We start from the raw sequence: 15,112 nt of genomic DNA on the forward strand, positions 1-15,112 counted from the left end.
TGTAGCAAGGATGCTGTATTTGTACGACTGTGATAATTTCACTACAACCCCCACCACCACCACCACTGAATTTTTCTGGGAATCCCAAATTCAGATGATTCAATGAAAAATTACACTAATACACCAAATTTGAAGATTTTCACTTAATTTTAAAATTCCCAAATCTGTGACAGCAACTGAAAAGATTCATTGCATAAATTGATTAGATATAGCCATGTGTGTGTGTGTGTGTGTGTTCTTTTTCTCTCTCACTTTTCTTATCTTTTTATCTCTATCTCTAGGGCATTTTTTTATAACTTCTGGTCACTGGTAAAGGTGCTCCTCATTGGTTGTTAGTAGAGGCGCTTCTTATTGGTAAAGGCAGTCACATGATATTAAAATTGTGAGCTCCAAGTTGGGTTACTAAAATGTAAAGAAGACAATCCAGCCAAAGTATAAGCTCATCAACAAGGCAGACCACTTTGAATGTCTTGTATGGCTTGCAATTGAAAATTTTATGAATTTGTATCACTTGACACAGAACATTCTGCCAGCAGAAAATTCTCCAGAAGAAATATCTGCTTATGACAATAATTAGATGATATCTCAGACTTTTTAATTAAGGCTAACAGTGGTATTGCAACTAATTTTATCTCATTTCATCATACTTCTAATCTTTAGGACAATGGCACCGAGAATGTACTTACTAGCTATGCACAATTTGATTTTGGAGAGATTAATTAATCTCCATTTGAAGCTGGTACTTCAGAGTGATTTAAGGAAGCTGTGGAGTAAGGTAATCCACACAGTCTTCTGTTTTTTGTAGGGTGGCAAGTTTCTTAATAGACATATAATTAAGTGTGCAATGAAAGAAACTAAAACTTCTTAGATTTTGGAAGAGTTAATAGTCCTTATTTACAGGTTGACTTAGCTCCTGGATCATTCAGGTAACAGAAAGGACATCGGCTAAAGAAAATATGCCTGAATAAATTTCATGTGACCCATACAAACATGGAAATGTAGGTGTTAAACTATGATGGTTACAGCTTTTGTGAATTTATTCTTTTTATATTTTTCTGACTTCATGTTTGTTTTATAGAATTTAACTTCAATGGATATTATAAACAATGCTATGGCATGTTTATCAAAAGCTGAAGTGAATGATACATACACATTAGCTTTAATGCATTATGCTTTTGTACTGTCTGGAAGTAATGATGAAAAGAAGAATGCTTTAAGAGAAGAATTGATGAATCGAGTTATACGTGATGGTAAGAAACAATATAAGATGCCTTATATTATTATTTGAAAGAATTGTTAGAGAACTGAACAAGATACCTTGTGGTGTTTATTCTAGTATTTTATGATCTGAGTCCAAATCCTGTTGATATCAATTTTGATTTTATTATTTGGAGTTTCATAAAATAAAATCCCAGTCAAATATAATGGGGAGAGACATAGGGTCAATAAGATATCCAAAATTTCTTCTAATCCTTCTGTTGAAACTTTTCATTTTTCTCAGGTAGAATATTAGTCCTAAAATGTCAGATTTTCCCTATCAATGCATACAAGCTAATACAAATGCACACATTTTATCTTCAATTGCTTAGTTGAGAACAATGACCTCTCACATTTGCAATGTCTGCTTATTATTTTTCAGAAAGGAACAAAGGAAAAAATTGAATTTTGATTTTTTTTTTGTAACTTTCTAATGGGACCCTAACTGTATTTAATAGAAGTTCTGAAGGCAATAAAACAAATTTCAGTGCCAAAACGATCTTTAGCAATCAAAAAAGTGCTAGTAGTTCTAAGAAACCTTTCCTAGCTCTGCTTTTATTTTATCTTCTTTTAATACAATTCTATATTTGTGAGATGAGGAATTTATATTCTGTATAGTGTTTATACTATTTGGGCTGGTGTTTTCGTATTGATTGTTGTTTTAATTATGTTTTGGCTATTGTCCACTCCAGCCCTTGTGTTGAACTTGATTGTTGTATTGAGCATAGTGTAGTAGATAAAGACATTGGTTAATGCAGTGCAGACACTTAAAGGTTCTGAATTCAAAATCCCAGGCAACACACTAAGGTAATTCACAAAAATCAACTAAAGCAAAAAATGTCATGAAACACAGGGAGTAGAATCAGAACAGTGTATCCCCTTGGATCAAATAAAGGGTTAGGTTTGAAATACTGATACAACAGAGTTTAATGTAAGACACCCGAAGAAGGCTGGAGCATACAACATCCAAACGGTAGTGGCAGTAACAATCAAGATGTGGACTCCAGTCCAACTAATATAAACAGTAAACACAATATCTTCTTTTAGTTTTATTTTGTTTTTTTACCTTTTTTGGCTGACATTTAAAAAAAAATTATCTTTTGAAATTTTTCCTTAATTAATTATTTTTTCCTAATTTAAACAATTTTTTTTTGTTGTTTTCTTATTTCATCATACTTCTACGACTAAATTAATTTCATAGATGGAAACATGTATTGGACCAGAGACAACAAAAAACTTGAACCTAAAGAAACTGATCCTTGGTTACTCTATGGACAAGCTTCCTCTGCTGAAGTGGAGATCACATCATATGTTTTATTGGGTATTTTGGAAGATGAAGGTATGAGTGCAGTGGCCCATACCTTACCAGTTATACAGTGGCTTACAAAACAAAGGAATCCATATGGAGGTTTCACCTCAACACAAGTAAAGTCACATTTCATTTCTTTGTTATTTTGTTGTACCTTGAAAGGATCATTATTGCAATAATAACACTTGCATTGGTTCTATTTCACTTCTTATTTTTTATTTGGCAATCTGCAAACTATTAAGCCAATGAACTAATTGTTTGATTAATCCTTCAGTTAATCAGTCAGTTAGCTAGGTTTCTTAAAGTCCTTTCATTGCCGTTATCAACATCATCAAGGACATGCTCTCTCTCCTGCAGGTTGCCTCTTCCTTCTTCCTTCTTCCTTCTCTTCCTCTTCCTTTTCCTTCTCTTCCTCTTCCTTTTCCTTCTCTTCCTCTTCCTTTTCCTCCTCTTCCTTTTCCTCCTTTCCCTTTTCCTCCTCTTCCTCTTCCTTTTCCTCCTCTTCCTTTTTCCTCCTCTTCCTTTTTCCTCCTCTTCCTTTTTCCTCCTCTTCCTTTTTCCTCCTCTTCCTTTTTCCTCCTCCTCCTCCTCTTTCCTCCTCCTCCTCTTTCCTTTTCCTCCTCTCCCTCCCCTCCCCTCCTCTTCCTCCCTCCTCCAGCATCATCATCATTGTTTAACATCCATTTTCCATGCTGGTATGAGTTGGATGGTTTGACAGGAGCTGACCAGGCTCCAATTGTCTGTTTTGGCATGGTTTCTATAGCTGGATACCCTTCCTAACACTAACCATATTACAAAGTGTACTGGGTGCTTGAGCAATGCCATTTTGGGACTGTTCTCCCAAATACAAGCAGCACAGGTGTGCCCCACCCACCTCTAGTCTTACCAGGGATCCACACTCACCTGCACAAATGAGGAAGTGATGGGCACCTCTTGCAGCAGGTATTCAGAAAGCTTCATACAAATGCTGATACGTGTTATCATTCCCTCATGGAATTTTTCATAGAGTGAGTTGCATTTCTTGCCAATGGCCAGGCATAGAATGCAACACATAATAAAGGCATCAATAATCAAGCAATGCCTGTGCTTGAAGCCTTTTAAAGAGAGGAAATGCCTTGCACAGGGCCAATTCTACTCTCTAAGAATGTATCCATTTGCCCCAAAAGTACTGGTCTGCATCATAAGATATAAAGGAAGTCACATACATGCATATATACACACATGCATGCATACATACATACATATATACATACATACATACATACATACATACATACGCGTAGGAGTGGCTGTGTGGTAAGTAGCTTGCTTACCAACCACATGGTTCCAAGTTCAGTCCCACTGCATGGTACCTTGGGCAAGTGTCTTCTACTATAGCTGCGGGCCGACAAAAGCCTTGTGTGGGAAAGTGAAAGAAGCCCATCGTATATATGGATATATATGTATGTGTGTGTATATGTTTGTGTGTGTGTGTTTGTCCCCCCAACGTCGCTTGACAACCAATGCTGGTGTGTTTACGTCTCAGTAACTTAGCAGTTCAGCTAAAGAGACTGATAGAATAAGTACTAGGCTTACAAAGAACAAGTCCTGGGGTCAATTTGCTTGACTAAAGGCGGTGCTCCAGCATGGCCACAGTGAAATGACTGAAACAAGTAAATGAGTAAAAGAGTATACATACATACATACATACATACATAAATACATACATACATACATACATACATACATACATATGTATATAAAGATAAACTGTGAAAATATATATGTATGTATGTGTATATACTTATAGACACATACACATATATGTGTATATGCTTGTATGCATGTGTTTGTGTGTGTGTGTGTAGGGAACATGTGGAAGGGGTAGACCCAGGAAAGTGTGGAATGAAGTGCTAAGAAAGGATCTACAGAAGTTGGGACTCACAGAGGGGATGACAAGAGACTGAGATTCCTGGTGGTTTCCTATGCTTGAGAAGACATGTCAAGCTAAGTAAAAACATGATTGTTCTTGCATAAATACATGTCCTCTGGATCCGTCTCTTGCTGTGCACTGCTAATCTTGCAGGAACGTGAGTGTTAGTGCTATGTAAAAAGCATCCATACTGGTGCTGTGTAAAAACACCCAGTACACTCTGTAAAGTGGTTGGTGTTAGGAAGGGCATCTAGCTATAGAAACCATGCCTAAACAGAGACATAGCCTGGGCAGCTCTGCAGCTGGCCAGCTCTTGTCAAACTGTCCAACCCATGCCAACATGGAAAACGGACATTAAATGATGATGATGATGAGGAGGAGGAGGAGGATGTGTGTGTATGTGTGTGTGTGTAATTGGCTTTTTCTGTGAACTAAATTACACTTACAAGTTATTGGTCAAACTGAGGGTATAGCAGAAGACACTTGCCCATGATGCTGTGTGCTTCAGTTGTTAAATAAACTGCTTAACTACAAATCCATGTTTCTACCAAAGAATTTTCTTGCATAATCAAAATGGATTCTTCTATTTATATGTAATGGTGGCATTATTTCAAGGAAATTCCAGAGGAAAGTATTTCATGGGGAGGAAAGATTATACTGGGTTTAGTTCATAGTCTTAGCAGGTGATGGTAAAAATGGTCTAGATGGGAGAATTATATATGCACCATATGATATAGACTATTGGTTATTCTGTGACAGATGCTATTGAAGTGAAAATCATATGGTGAGCTAATCAGGGTTATCCTAGTAGCATGGTCACTCAGAAATTCCAGGTTGGTGTCTGGTGTGCTGGAAGACTACTGGGAGTGAGGCATCCCTTAGCTTTTGTTAAAGCATGTCTCTAGAACATGCTTCAAACCCAGGCTACATTTGCTCCAGTAATCAGTAGTGACTTGGTTGGCATATCCTCTGTGATGGTTGACTATCAAGGGCAAGATGAGCTGCTATGGATTACATTAACTCAAAGTGTGTATGCGTATGACTGGGGGCTACATGTGTACTTGTATTCCCACTGAAATGCCAAATACGACTTGTTGCTCAGAGTTGGCTCAACTCACCCCAGGTGAATGCAGCTGCATATACAAGTACAAATAAGTATCCTAGTAGCATCATAGCTCCATAGTTAAATCAATGAACTGGGCCTTATGATATCTATTTATTGATGGCAAGCCACAGCTTGCATAGCTTAAAACTGGGCATTTAAACATGTGAGGGCCTTGGGCAACTGCTCAGTGTGCCCATGCCTTCTGACAACCCTGAAGCTAGTGGTTTAAGAGTTTTGGTTAATGGCTTTACTGTAGATTGGATTTAAATGTAAAACCAAAACAAAATCAAGCTACTCTTATAACATAAGCCAGTATCTCAATTCAGGAGCAGAAGAGAGTAATTTCTTAATGAATTAATACAACTGAATTTGAAGCTAAGCCTCAAGTTCATAGAAGACTTGTTACTAAGAAAAGAAAATAGAAAATTGTTGAGAATTGTCAAATAGAGTTGAAGAAGGCCTGGTGCTTTATCTGAAATACTTGGGGTTGAAAGTGTGCCAGATTTCAGTATGTCTGTATATTCGCATGTATAAAATGGTTCAGTTTGGAGATGAGACCCAAATCTATGCTTGCTATTCATTTACATTTTACATGCAGTTTATACATATAATGTGAAGGTAGTTTTGTATATATATTTGGTATTAGTCCCAATCAGGTTTGCTAAGCTTATTTTGTGACATAAAAGGCTTCAAATTTTATATATCGGTATATGATAGCTATTAAAAATCTTAAACAGAGAAAAATGTATTTAGCTCAGCTGATATTTTAGGGAACCTTCTGAGTATATGCTGATATTTTCCATTTGTGGCCCTTCTCTTGAAAATCTTTCAGATTTTGAGGTTAATATGTGTTGTATTGAATGTTTTCTTGAATCAGCCAATATCTCTAGTCTAAGTAGACAACAGGTGGTCAACAATGTATTTCAAGGGGCAGATAATTTGATAGTGTTTGTCTTATCAGCTACAGTTGGCAGTTGGTTTATCTGTGAGGAGCTCTTCTGCCTTTTGACAAGTTTTAGTTTTAATCCTGTTGGGTATTCACATACGCTCCTTACTGGGTAGGGGTAGGGTGTTTCAGTTGCCAACTAACAAAGTATGTTATACTGGGTTACATGGTACCAGTGGAATCTGTCTCATAAATGTTAGCATCTGTTGATGAATATATTAGCTCTTCAATTTTTGTTTATAACAATTCTAACAGGACATTTTTATATCTACAATTCTCGTTACTACTGTTAACTAACATGAACTGTCTTCTTCCTATTGCAGGACACAGTACTTGCATTACAAGCCTTGGCACAATATGCCAAATTCACTTACAGAGATGGACTTAATATGTATATTGCAGTAAAAGGAGATGAATTTGAGGAGGAGTTCTTGGTAGATGATATCAATAGCTTGGTATTAAAGACAGAAGAGATCAAAATCTTACCTAATGAAATAAAATTGAAGGCCAAAGGAGCTGGATGTGCCTTAGTTCAGGTAGAATATGAAATTCAATTTATGCATATTTTATATGATGGTGTTTTTGTCTTTTACTAGGCATTGGTCAGTTGAGGGTTAAAGTAAAAGACATGTAGTGATGCTATTTTGGAAGTTTTCAGCGCGCATGCGCAGAGTTGGATTACTTCCGGTAGGCCACCAGAAGTTCCCTCATGCGCATGCGCAGAGAATTGCCAACAGAAAGTTTTCCTGCTAGATCAGTCTTTTTGAAGCTGCAGCCCTATTGAGTGGACACGACTCAACTTTCTCTCAAGGGAAAAGCCAACACATAGAGAAGCCCCCTTCTACACGGGTACGGAGACAGCATTTTGGCTCATACAGGTTAACTATTGTGAATAGTTTTATGGACTTGGCTACCGGTTTGCCCTGATGAAAATATATGTGTATATATTTTATTTGCAAATCCAGACAAAATAAAGTATTATTTATTGCTGTTGAAGATAGACGAAGTTTTGGTTTTCCTTTGGACACAATTGAATGTAACAGGATAAGACCGACACCCTTCAAGTGTTCCTGAGACCTTCATCCTGTTACAGACACTTGCCGAAGGTACTCTATAGGTGAACTGAATCTGAAGCCATATGGTTGCAAAGCAGGCTTCTTAACCATAGCTGTGTCTGTGTTCAATAGGAGTCATGTATATAAATCAGCTAGATTTTCATATCTAAATAAGACATACAAGGTGCAGCTAGTTTGTGTTTCTCTTATCACTGTTTTGGTAAGCCTGGCAAAATTGATGCTCCAGTGTAATGGGAAACTGCTACTGAATTGTCTCCCTTATTTTCTGAACTTGAAATAACATAATGCCGTTTTAATATGCTAATATGCTTGACTTTCTAAAATGGCTGGAAGTGTGTTCACATTATACAAAAGCTGTAGTCAGTCAGTCTATGGCAAAACAGTGCTATTCTTTTATCACACCATTTTCATCATCACCATCATGATGAGAGCAGTGAATTGGCAGAATTGTTAGAGGTTGACTCCGCCTTTCATTTTTCTGGTGTTAGGGGTCAATAAAAGTACCAATAAAGTACCAATCAACTACTGGAGTCATTTTAACCTTTTCTACTCTTCCTCCACCATATCTTTGGCCTGATACTTATGTAAGAAACGAGATTATTATTATTCCATTCTTTATATCTTACTTAATGTGGATAATATGTAGAAACCCAGGAAAGTGTAGCATTCATCTCAAGAAAGCATCTCATATACATGAATAGTGCTAAGAAAGCATGTATGTACCTTTTAGCACTATACATCATCTATATGAGATGCTTTTCTTGAGACTATTACTACCTGCAGTTTTCTATCTTTCTGTAGCATATCCACATTAAGTAAAATACACTGAATGCTATTTTGAACTAAGACTGCTTTCGTCATTAATAACAAATCCTCCTCCTTCTCCTCCTCCTCATCATCAGCATTACTACTGATGAGGACAATTGGCAGGGTTTCTAGAGTATCAGACAAAACGCTTTGTGAAATTTATAGCATTTACATTCTGAGTTCAAATCTCATCAAGATCAACTTTCCCTTTTATCCTTCTGAGGCAGGTGGGGTTTGATGAAATAAAGTACCAGTCAAGTACTGGTATTGATTCAATAAACTGTTTCACCTATCATCTCCAATTTCCAGTCTTGTGCCTAATTTAAAAATAATTACCATCATTATCATCGTCATTATCATCATTACAGTGTTTCATTTTCATTACCATTATTATCATATAATGCATTTTGTTTATCAATTCCTTTAATTTTTAGATGAATGTCAAGTACAATGTGTTTGAAATTATTGCCAATACATCACCATTAAGACTAAAAGTGTTCCCTGTCTACACTGATGGAAAATGTGACCGAGCTACACTACGTATTAGTGTTGGGTGAGTCTGATTATAAAAGATATTTTTCATATTAGAATGTGTTTATTGTTATAATTATTATTATTATCAGGGTTAATAAAATAAGTACCAGTTGAACACAGGGGTTGATGTAACTGACACAATCTCTCCTGAAATTACTAGCCTTGCATCATCATCATCATCATCGTCATCATCATCATCATCATCATCATTATCATTATTATTATTATTATTATTATCATCATTATTATTATTATGAATAAGAGGTGGGCAAGCTGGCAGAATTGTTAGCATGCCAGACAAAATGCTTAGTGGCGTTTTGTCTGTCTTTGTGTTCTGAGTTCAAATTCTGTTGAGTTCACCTTTGTCTTTCATCCATTTGGAGAGGATAAAATAAGTACCTGTTCATCACTAGGGTTGATGTAACTGACTTCCTCCCTCCCCTGAAACTTCTGGCCTTGTGCCAAAATTTGAAATCATTATCATTATCATTATTAAGAAGGCAATGGGATGGCAGAATCTTAAGCATACTGCACAAAATGCGTAGCAGTATTTTGTCCATCTGTATGCTCTGCATTCAAATTTCACTGAGGTCAGCTTTACCTTTCATCCTTTCAGAGTCAGTAAAATAAGTAACGTTTGTGCACTGGAGTCAATGTAATTGACTAGTTCCCTAGCCCAAAATATCAGCCCTTGTGCCTTTAGTAGATAGGATTATTACTATTTCTAAGAAGGGAATGTGCTGGCAGAATTGTTAGCATGCTGGACAAAATACTTAATGGCATTTTGTCAGTCTTTATGTTCTGAGTACAAAAATACACTGAGGTTGACTTTGCCTTTTACCCCCTTGGGGTTAAGAAAATAAATACCAGTTGAGCTCTGGGATTGATGTAATCAACATACTCCCTCCCGTGTCAAAATTTGAAACCATTATTATTATTGTTATAGACATTGCACAGTATACAATATTGTGAAGTTGTTGATTGAAGATATTGTGTCTACTGGGGGTTTGTTAAGTCAACAAGGACCTCAGACCGACAGTACTTTATGCAATATGCATGCAGTTCCAAAGGTGGCGAGCTGGCAGAAACGTTAGCATGCCTGGCAAAATGCTTAGCGATATTTTGTCTGCCTTTACATTCTGAGTTCAAATTCTACCAAGGTCGTCTTTGCTTTTCATCCTTTCAGGGTTGATAAATTAAGTACCAGTTACACACTGGGGGTTGATGTAATCGACTTAATCCCTTTGTTTGTCCTTGTTTGTCCCCTCTATGTTTAGCCCCTTGTGGGCAATAAAGAAATAAGAAACGTTAGCACACTGGGTGAAATGCTTAGCGTCATTTCATCTGTCTTTACGTTCTGAGTTCAAATTCTGCCGAGGTTGACTTTGCCTTTCATCCTTTCAAGTTTGATAAATTAAGTACCAGTTGCATACAGGGGTTGCTCTAATCAACTGGCCTCCTCCTCCAAAATTTCGGACCTTGTGCCTAGAGAAGAAAAAAATATGTGTGCAGTTCCAAGTTATGCCGACTTTTGTAACACATCTAGATTGTAGGGTACTTCCAAGGTTTTCCGATGTTTTTTTTTCAGATTGGGTGGTATTGAACCCAATGCTCCAATAACAATAGGGGTAACCTTTATGTTCAACTCTCGTGGCTGTCACATCTTAGGGATCTCAATTCTCAGTTCGTATTTATCAACTTTTTCTCTTTCTTTCATGATGATATGTTGATCTTCTGGCACTGCTACATTGATTATTAGGCACTCTTGTTTGTCCCTCCTAAAGATTACAAATCTGGCCTTTGGTGCTCTATTATTATCATCATCATCATCATCATCATCATTAATAAGGCAGTGAGTTGGCAGAATCGTTAGCACACTGGGTGAAATGCTTAGTGGCATTTTGTCTGCTGCTATGTTCTGAGTTCAAATTCCACCAAGGTTAACTTTGCCTTTCACTCTTTCAGGATCGATAAATTAAGTACCAGTTGCGAACTGGGGTTGATCTTATCGACTGACTCTCTCTCCCCCAAATTTCAGGCCTTGTGCCTATAGTAGAAAGGATTACTATTATTATTATTATTATTATTATTATTATTATTATTATTATTATTATTGAGAGAGCAGCACATGCTGTCAAAGTGACTATCATTATCATTATTATTATTGATGTTAAGGCAGTGAGTTGGTGGAATCTATAACACACCAGGCAACATACTTAGCATCATTTCATCTGTCTATACATTCTGAGTTCAAATTCTGCCGAGGTTGACTTTGCCTTTCATCCTTTCAAGTTTGATAAATTAAGTACCAGTTGCATACAGGGGTTGCTCTAATCAACTGGCCTCCTCCTCCAAAATTTCGGACCTTGTGCCTAGAGAAGAAAAAAATATGTGTGCAGTTCCAAGTTATGCCGACTTTTGTAACACATCTAGATTGTAGGGTACTTCCAAGGTTTTCCGATGTTTTTTTTTCAGATTGGGTGGTATTGAACCCAATGCTCCAATAACAATAGGGGTAACCTTTATGTTCAACTCTCGTGGCTGTCACATCTTAGGGATCTCAAATTCTCAGTTCGTATTTATCAACTTTTTCTCTTTCTTTCATGATGATATGTTGATCTTCTGGCACTGCTACATTGATTATTAGGCACTCTTGTTTGTCCCTCCTAAAGATTACTACATCTGGCCTTTGGTGCTCTATTATTATCATCATCATCATTATCATCATCATTAATAAGGCAGTGAGCTGGCAGAATCGTTAGCACGTTGGGTGAAATGCTTAGTGGCATTTTGTCTGCTGCTATGTTCTGAGTTCAAATCCCACCAAGGTTAACTTTGCCTTTCACTCTTTCAGGATCGATAAATTAAGTACCAGTTGCTAACTGGGGTTGATCTTATCGACTGACTCTCTCCTCCAAATTTCAGGCCTTGTGCCTATAGTAGAAAGGATTACTACTATTATTATTATTATTATTATTATTATTATTTTTATTGAGAGAGCAGCACATGCTGTCAAAGTGACTATCATTATCATTATTATTATTGATGTTAAGGCAGTGAGTTGGTGGAATCTATAACACACCAGGCAACATACTTAGCATCATTTCATCTGTCTATACATTCTGAGTTCAAATTCTGCCAAGTTCAATTTTAAGGCAGCAAACTGGTAGAATTGTTAGCACACTGGGTGAAATGCTTAGCGGTATTACGTCTGTCTTCAAGTTCTGAGTTCAAATACTGCTTGGGTCGACTTTGTCTTTCATCCTTTTGGGGTTGATAAATTAAGTACCAGTTATGCAGTGGGGTCAAGTAATTGATTTAATCCCTTTCCCCAAATTTGAGGCCTTGTACTTCCAGTAGAAAGGATTATTATTATTGATGTTGTTGACTATTTATTTTTTGGAAGCCAAGTATAAATATTTGGATTATCTACTTCAGCTTAAATTGACATAATCTAACAGCTAGTAAATTACTAACATACTTTGTGTAGCATGCATAATTTATTATTGCTCAGAGAGGAAAGAAGGGCAATGCCTATGGGCCTTTTCTGAGCCTCTAACTGTTGAGAGGGAGAGGAGGAAATAGATAGATAGATAGATAGATAGATAGATAGATAGATAGATAGATAGAGAGAGAGAGTGGCAGACAGACAGATAGACAGAGGGAGAGAGAGGTAGGGTGGTAGAAAGATATCACCCAGTTTTGTTCTTTCCAACAGACACAACAAATATTGGTTGTGTGTTGTTTCAAATAACTATTAGCTGATGAGAGTCATGTTTTTGCCAATGCAATGTTACTGCTATTTTATTTTGCCTTTAGAAATGGGATTGCATCTATCTTCATAATTCATTCACCATTGATCCTGGATAAGATGGTATGCTCAATTGTGAACCATATTATGCTTATCATGAATTCATCTATGATAACACAGCTTGACAATCAGTCAAAGATTTTGCTTGGACTGTAAAAGCACACCCTAATGGATATTTACAATGTTCAGGACAATTTACTGTCTCAGAATGAAACCTATTTTTTTTTCTATGTGTTCTGTTATTCATTTATCATTGAATCATTTGATATGGTGTATATTTTTGGAAGCAAACACCTGTGATAAACAAGGATAGATGTGCATCCACTTCTACAGTTAAATCTTTTAGATAGTTATATCACAGACATTTTGTTGTGAAGCAACTTTCTCTTGTTATTTACAAACCTATTGCCTGCTGAGGTTAATTTTGCCTTTCATCCTGCTTTAGTCAATAAAATAAAGTACTGGTTAAATAAATAAAGTGTTTGTTTTTCTATTCTGTTGTGTCTGGGGAGTCATTTTCTTTTTGTGCCTTATAATTTAACACACTTACCGGTAAAATTTCCACTTATTTCTTATTTTTCAATTCATTTATTTCTTGTTTTTCAATCAGCATGGGTGATTTATTTATTTCTTGCTTTTCAATTTTTTTTTTCAGTGATTTGTCTAACAGCACCAATATGGCGGTTTCTGAGATCAAACTCCCAACAGGCTGGGTGGTATATCGACCATCTTTGAAAGAAGTAAGTTATATCTGAATAGTAAATCATTAAATTTTGGAATTAAATCTTTCCATTCATGTCTTAATTAAGAAAAACCTATTGAAGTTATCGAATAACTGAGATAAATCATTAATAAATCATAAATCACTACTCCCCAAAAAAACATACGTAAAAGCAATTCAAACCTACAAATTAGCAACAATTTCTCCATCTATAATTGATATTTTTGCCATGTGTGGCCCTGCTAACATTTTTCTATTATTCATAGGTTTTTTACCACACCCAATCTTATAACAATTACTGATTTCTCAAAGTATTCTAATTTGTAGACTGCCTAATGATATTTGTTTTCAAAAATGGAAATAAAAATAAATCTTATCTCATTGATGAAGTTGTAATAACTTTCTACATTGTGTCAGTGCTATGTAAAAAGCACCTGTGCTGGTGTCATATATAGGACACCCATGCTGATTTCACATATAAAGCACTGGTGCTAGTTTCATATAAAAGCACCCAGTACATGCTGTAAAGTGGCTGGTGTTAGGAAGGGCATCAAGCCATAGAAACAATGCCAAAACAGGCAATTGGAGCCAAGTGCAATTCTCCAGCAGGTCTGCTTCTGTCAAACCATCCAACCCATGCCAGTTTGGAAAATGAACATTAAATGATGATGATGATGATGATGATGATGATGATGATGAAGATGATTGTCTTTTGGTCAAATGTAATATATATATAACACTAGATAAAATCCAGATTTGGAGGTTGTTTGTACTGACAAAATTAAGTGAAACAGATTTAAATAAGTTCACATGCTGTGGGGAGAAGTCAGTTCCTTGGAAGAGCATCCAACCATAAAAACATTGGCTCAAAGATTCTTGTCCAATTCATGTCAGCATGGAAAAAAACTGATTAAGAATGAAGGTGGGGATGACAATACATACATGTGTGTATGTATATGTATACATATAGGTATCATCATCATCATCCTTTAATGCCTGTTTTCAATAATGGCATAGTTTGGATAGTTTGACCCGAGCTGGCAAGCTGGAGAGCTGCACCAGGTTCCAGTCTGACTTGGCATGGTTTCTGTGACGGGACGTCCTTCCTAATGCCAACCATTTTACAGAGTGTGCTGGATGCTTTTAATGTGGCAATGGCACAAACAGTCTTACATGGCCTTATGCACACACACAGATATATGCATGTGTGAGTGTGTGTATATATATATATATATGTGTGTGTGTGTGTATGTGTGTGAACCTTGGTGGTGGCTTCACAGTGGAAAGTATAGTCTTTCTTTTATATATATACATATATATATATCATCATCATCATTTTACAACTGTTGTCCATGCTGGCATGAGTTGGATGGTTTGACTAGGCTACCACGCTGATGGCTGCATCAGGCTCCAGTCTGATTTGGCATGGTTTTCTATGGCTGGATGCCCTTCCTAATGAATGCTTTTACATGCCACCAGCACAAGTACCATTTGCCTGACACTGGTATCTGCCATGACTGTGATTTTGCTCAGCTTGGTCATTGCCTCCATGAAGACCAACACTCAAAAGGAACTCAGCTACTTTGCTTCCGTGATACCCAATGCTCAAAAAGAACTCAGCCACCTCACTCCTG

The 15,112-nt window shown here is 36.6% G+C and overlaps 1 protein-coding gene across 1 annotated transcript in view; it reads left to right on the forward strand.

Annotated features, from left to right (window-relative positions):
• The window catches only part of LOC115213265 (pregnancy zone protein), a 148,459-nt gene that overhangs the window by 112,032 nt on the left and 21,315 nt on the right, over positions 1-15,112 (forward strand). Inside the window, exons 28-32 of the mRNA XM_029782199.2 lie at positions 1,079-1,250; positions 2,459-2,682; positions 6,853-7,065; positions 8,847-8,965; positions 13,413-13,497. Coding sequence (XP_029638059.1) covers positions 1,079-1,250; positions 2,459-2,682; positions 6,853-7,065; positions 8,847-8,965; positions 13,413-13,497 — 813 coding nt within the window. The remainder of the gene's footprint in view (positions 1-1,078; positions 1,251-2,458; positions 2,683-6,852; positions 7,066-8,846; positions 8,966-13,412; positions 13,498-15,112) is intronic.

The sequence above is a fragment of the Octopus sinensis genome, linkage group LG6 (genome assembly GCF_006345805.1).
Source record: "Octopus sinensis linkage group LG6, ASM634580v1, whole genome shotgun sequence".
Lineage (NCBI taxonomy): Eukaryota > Metazoa > Mollusca > Cephalopoda > Octopoda > Octopodidae > Octopus > Octopus sinensis.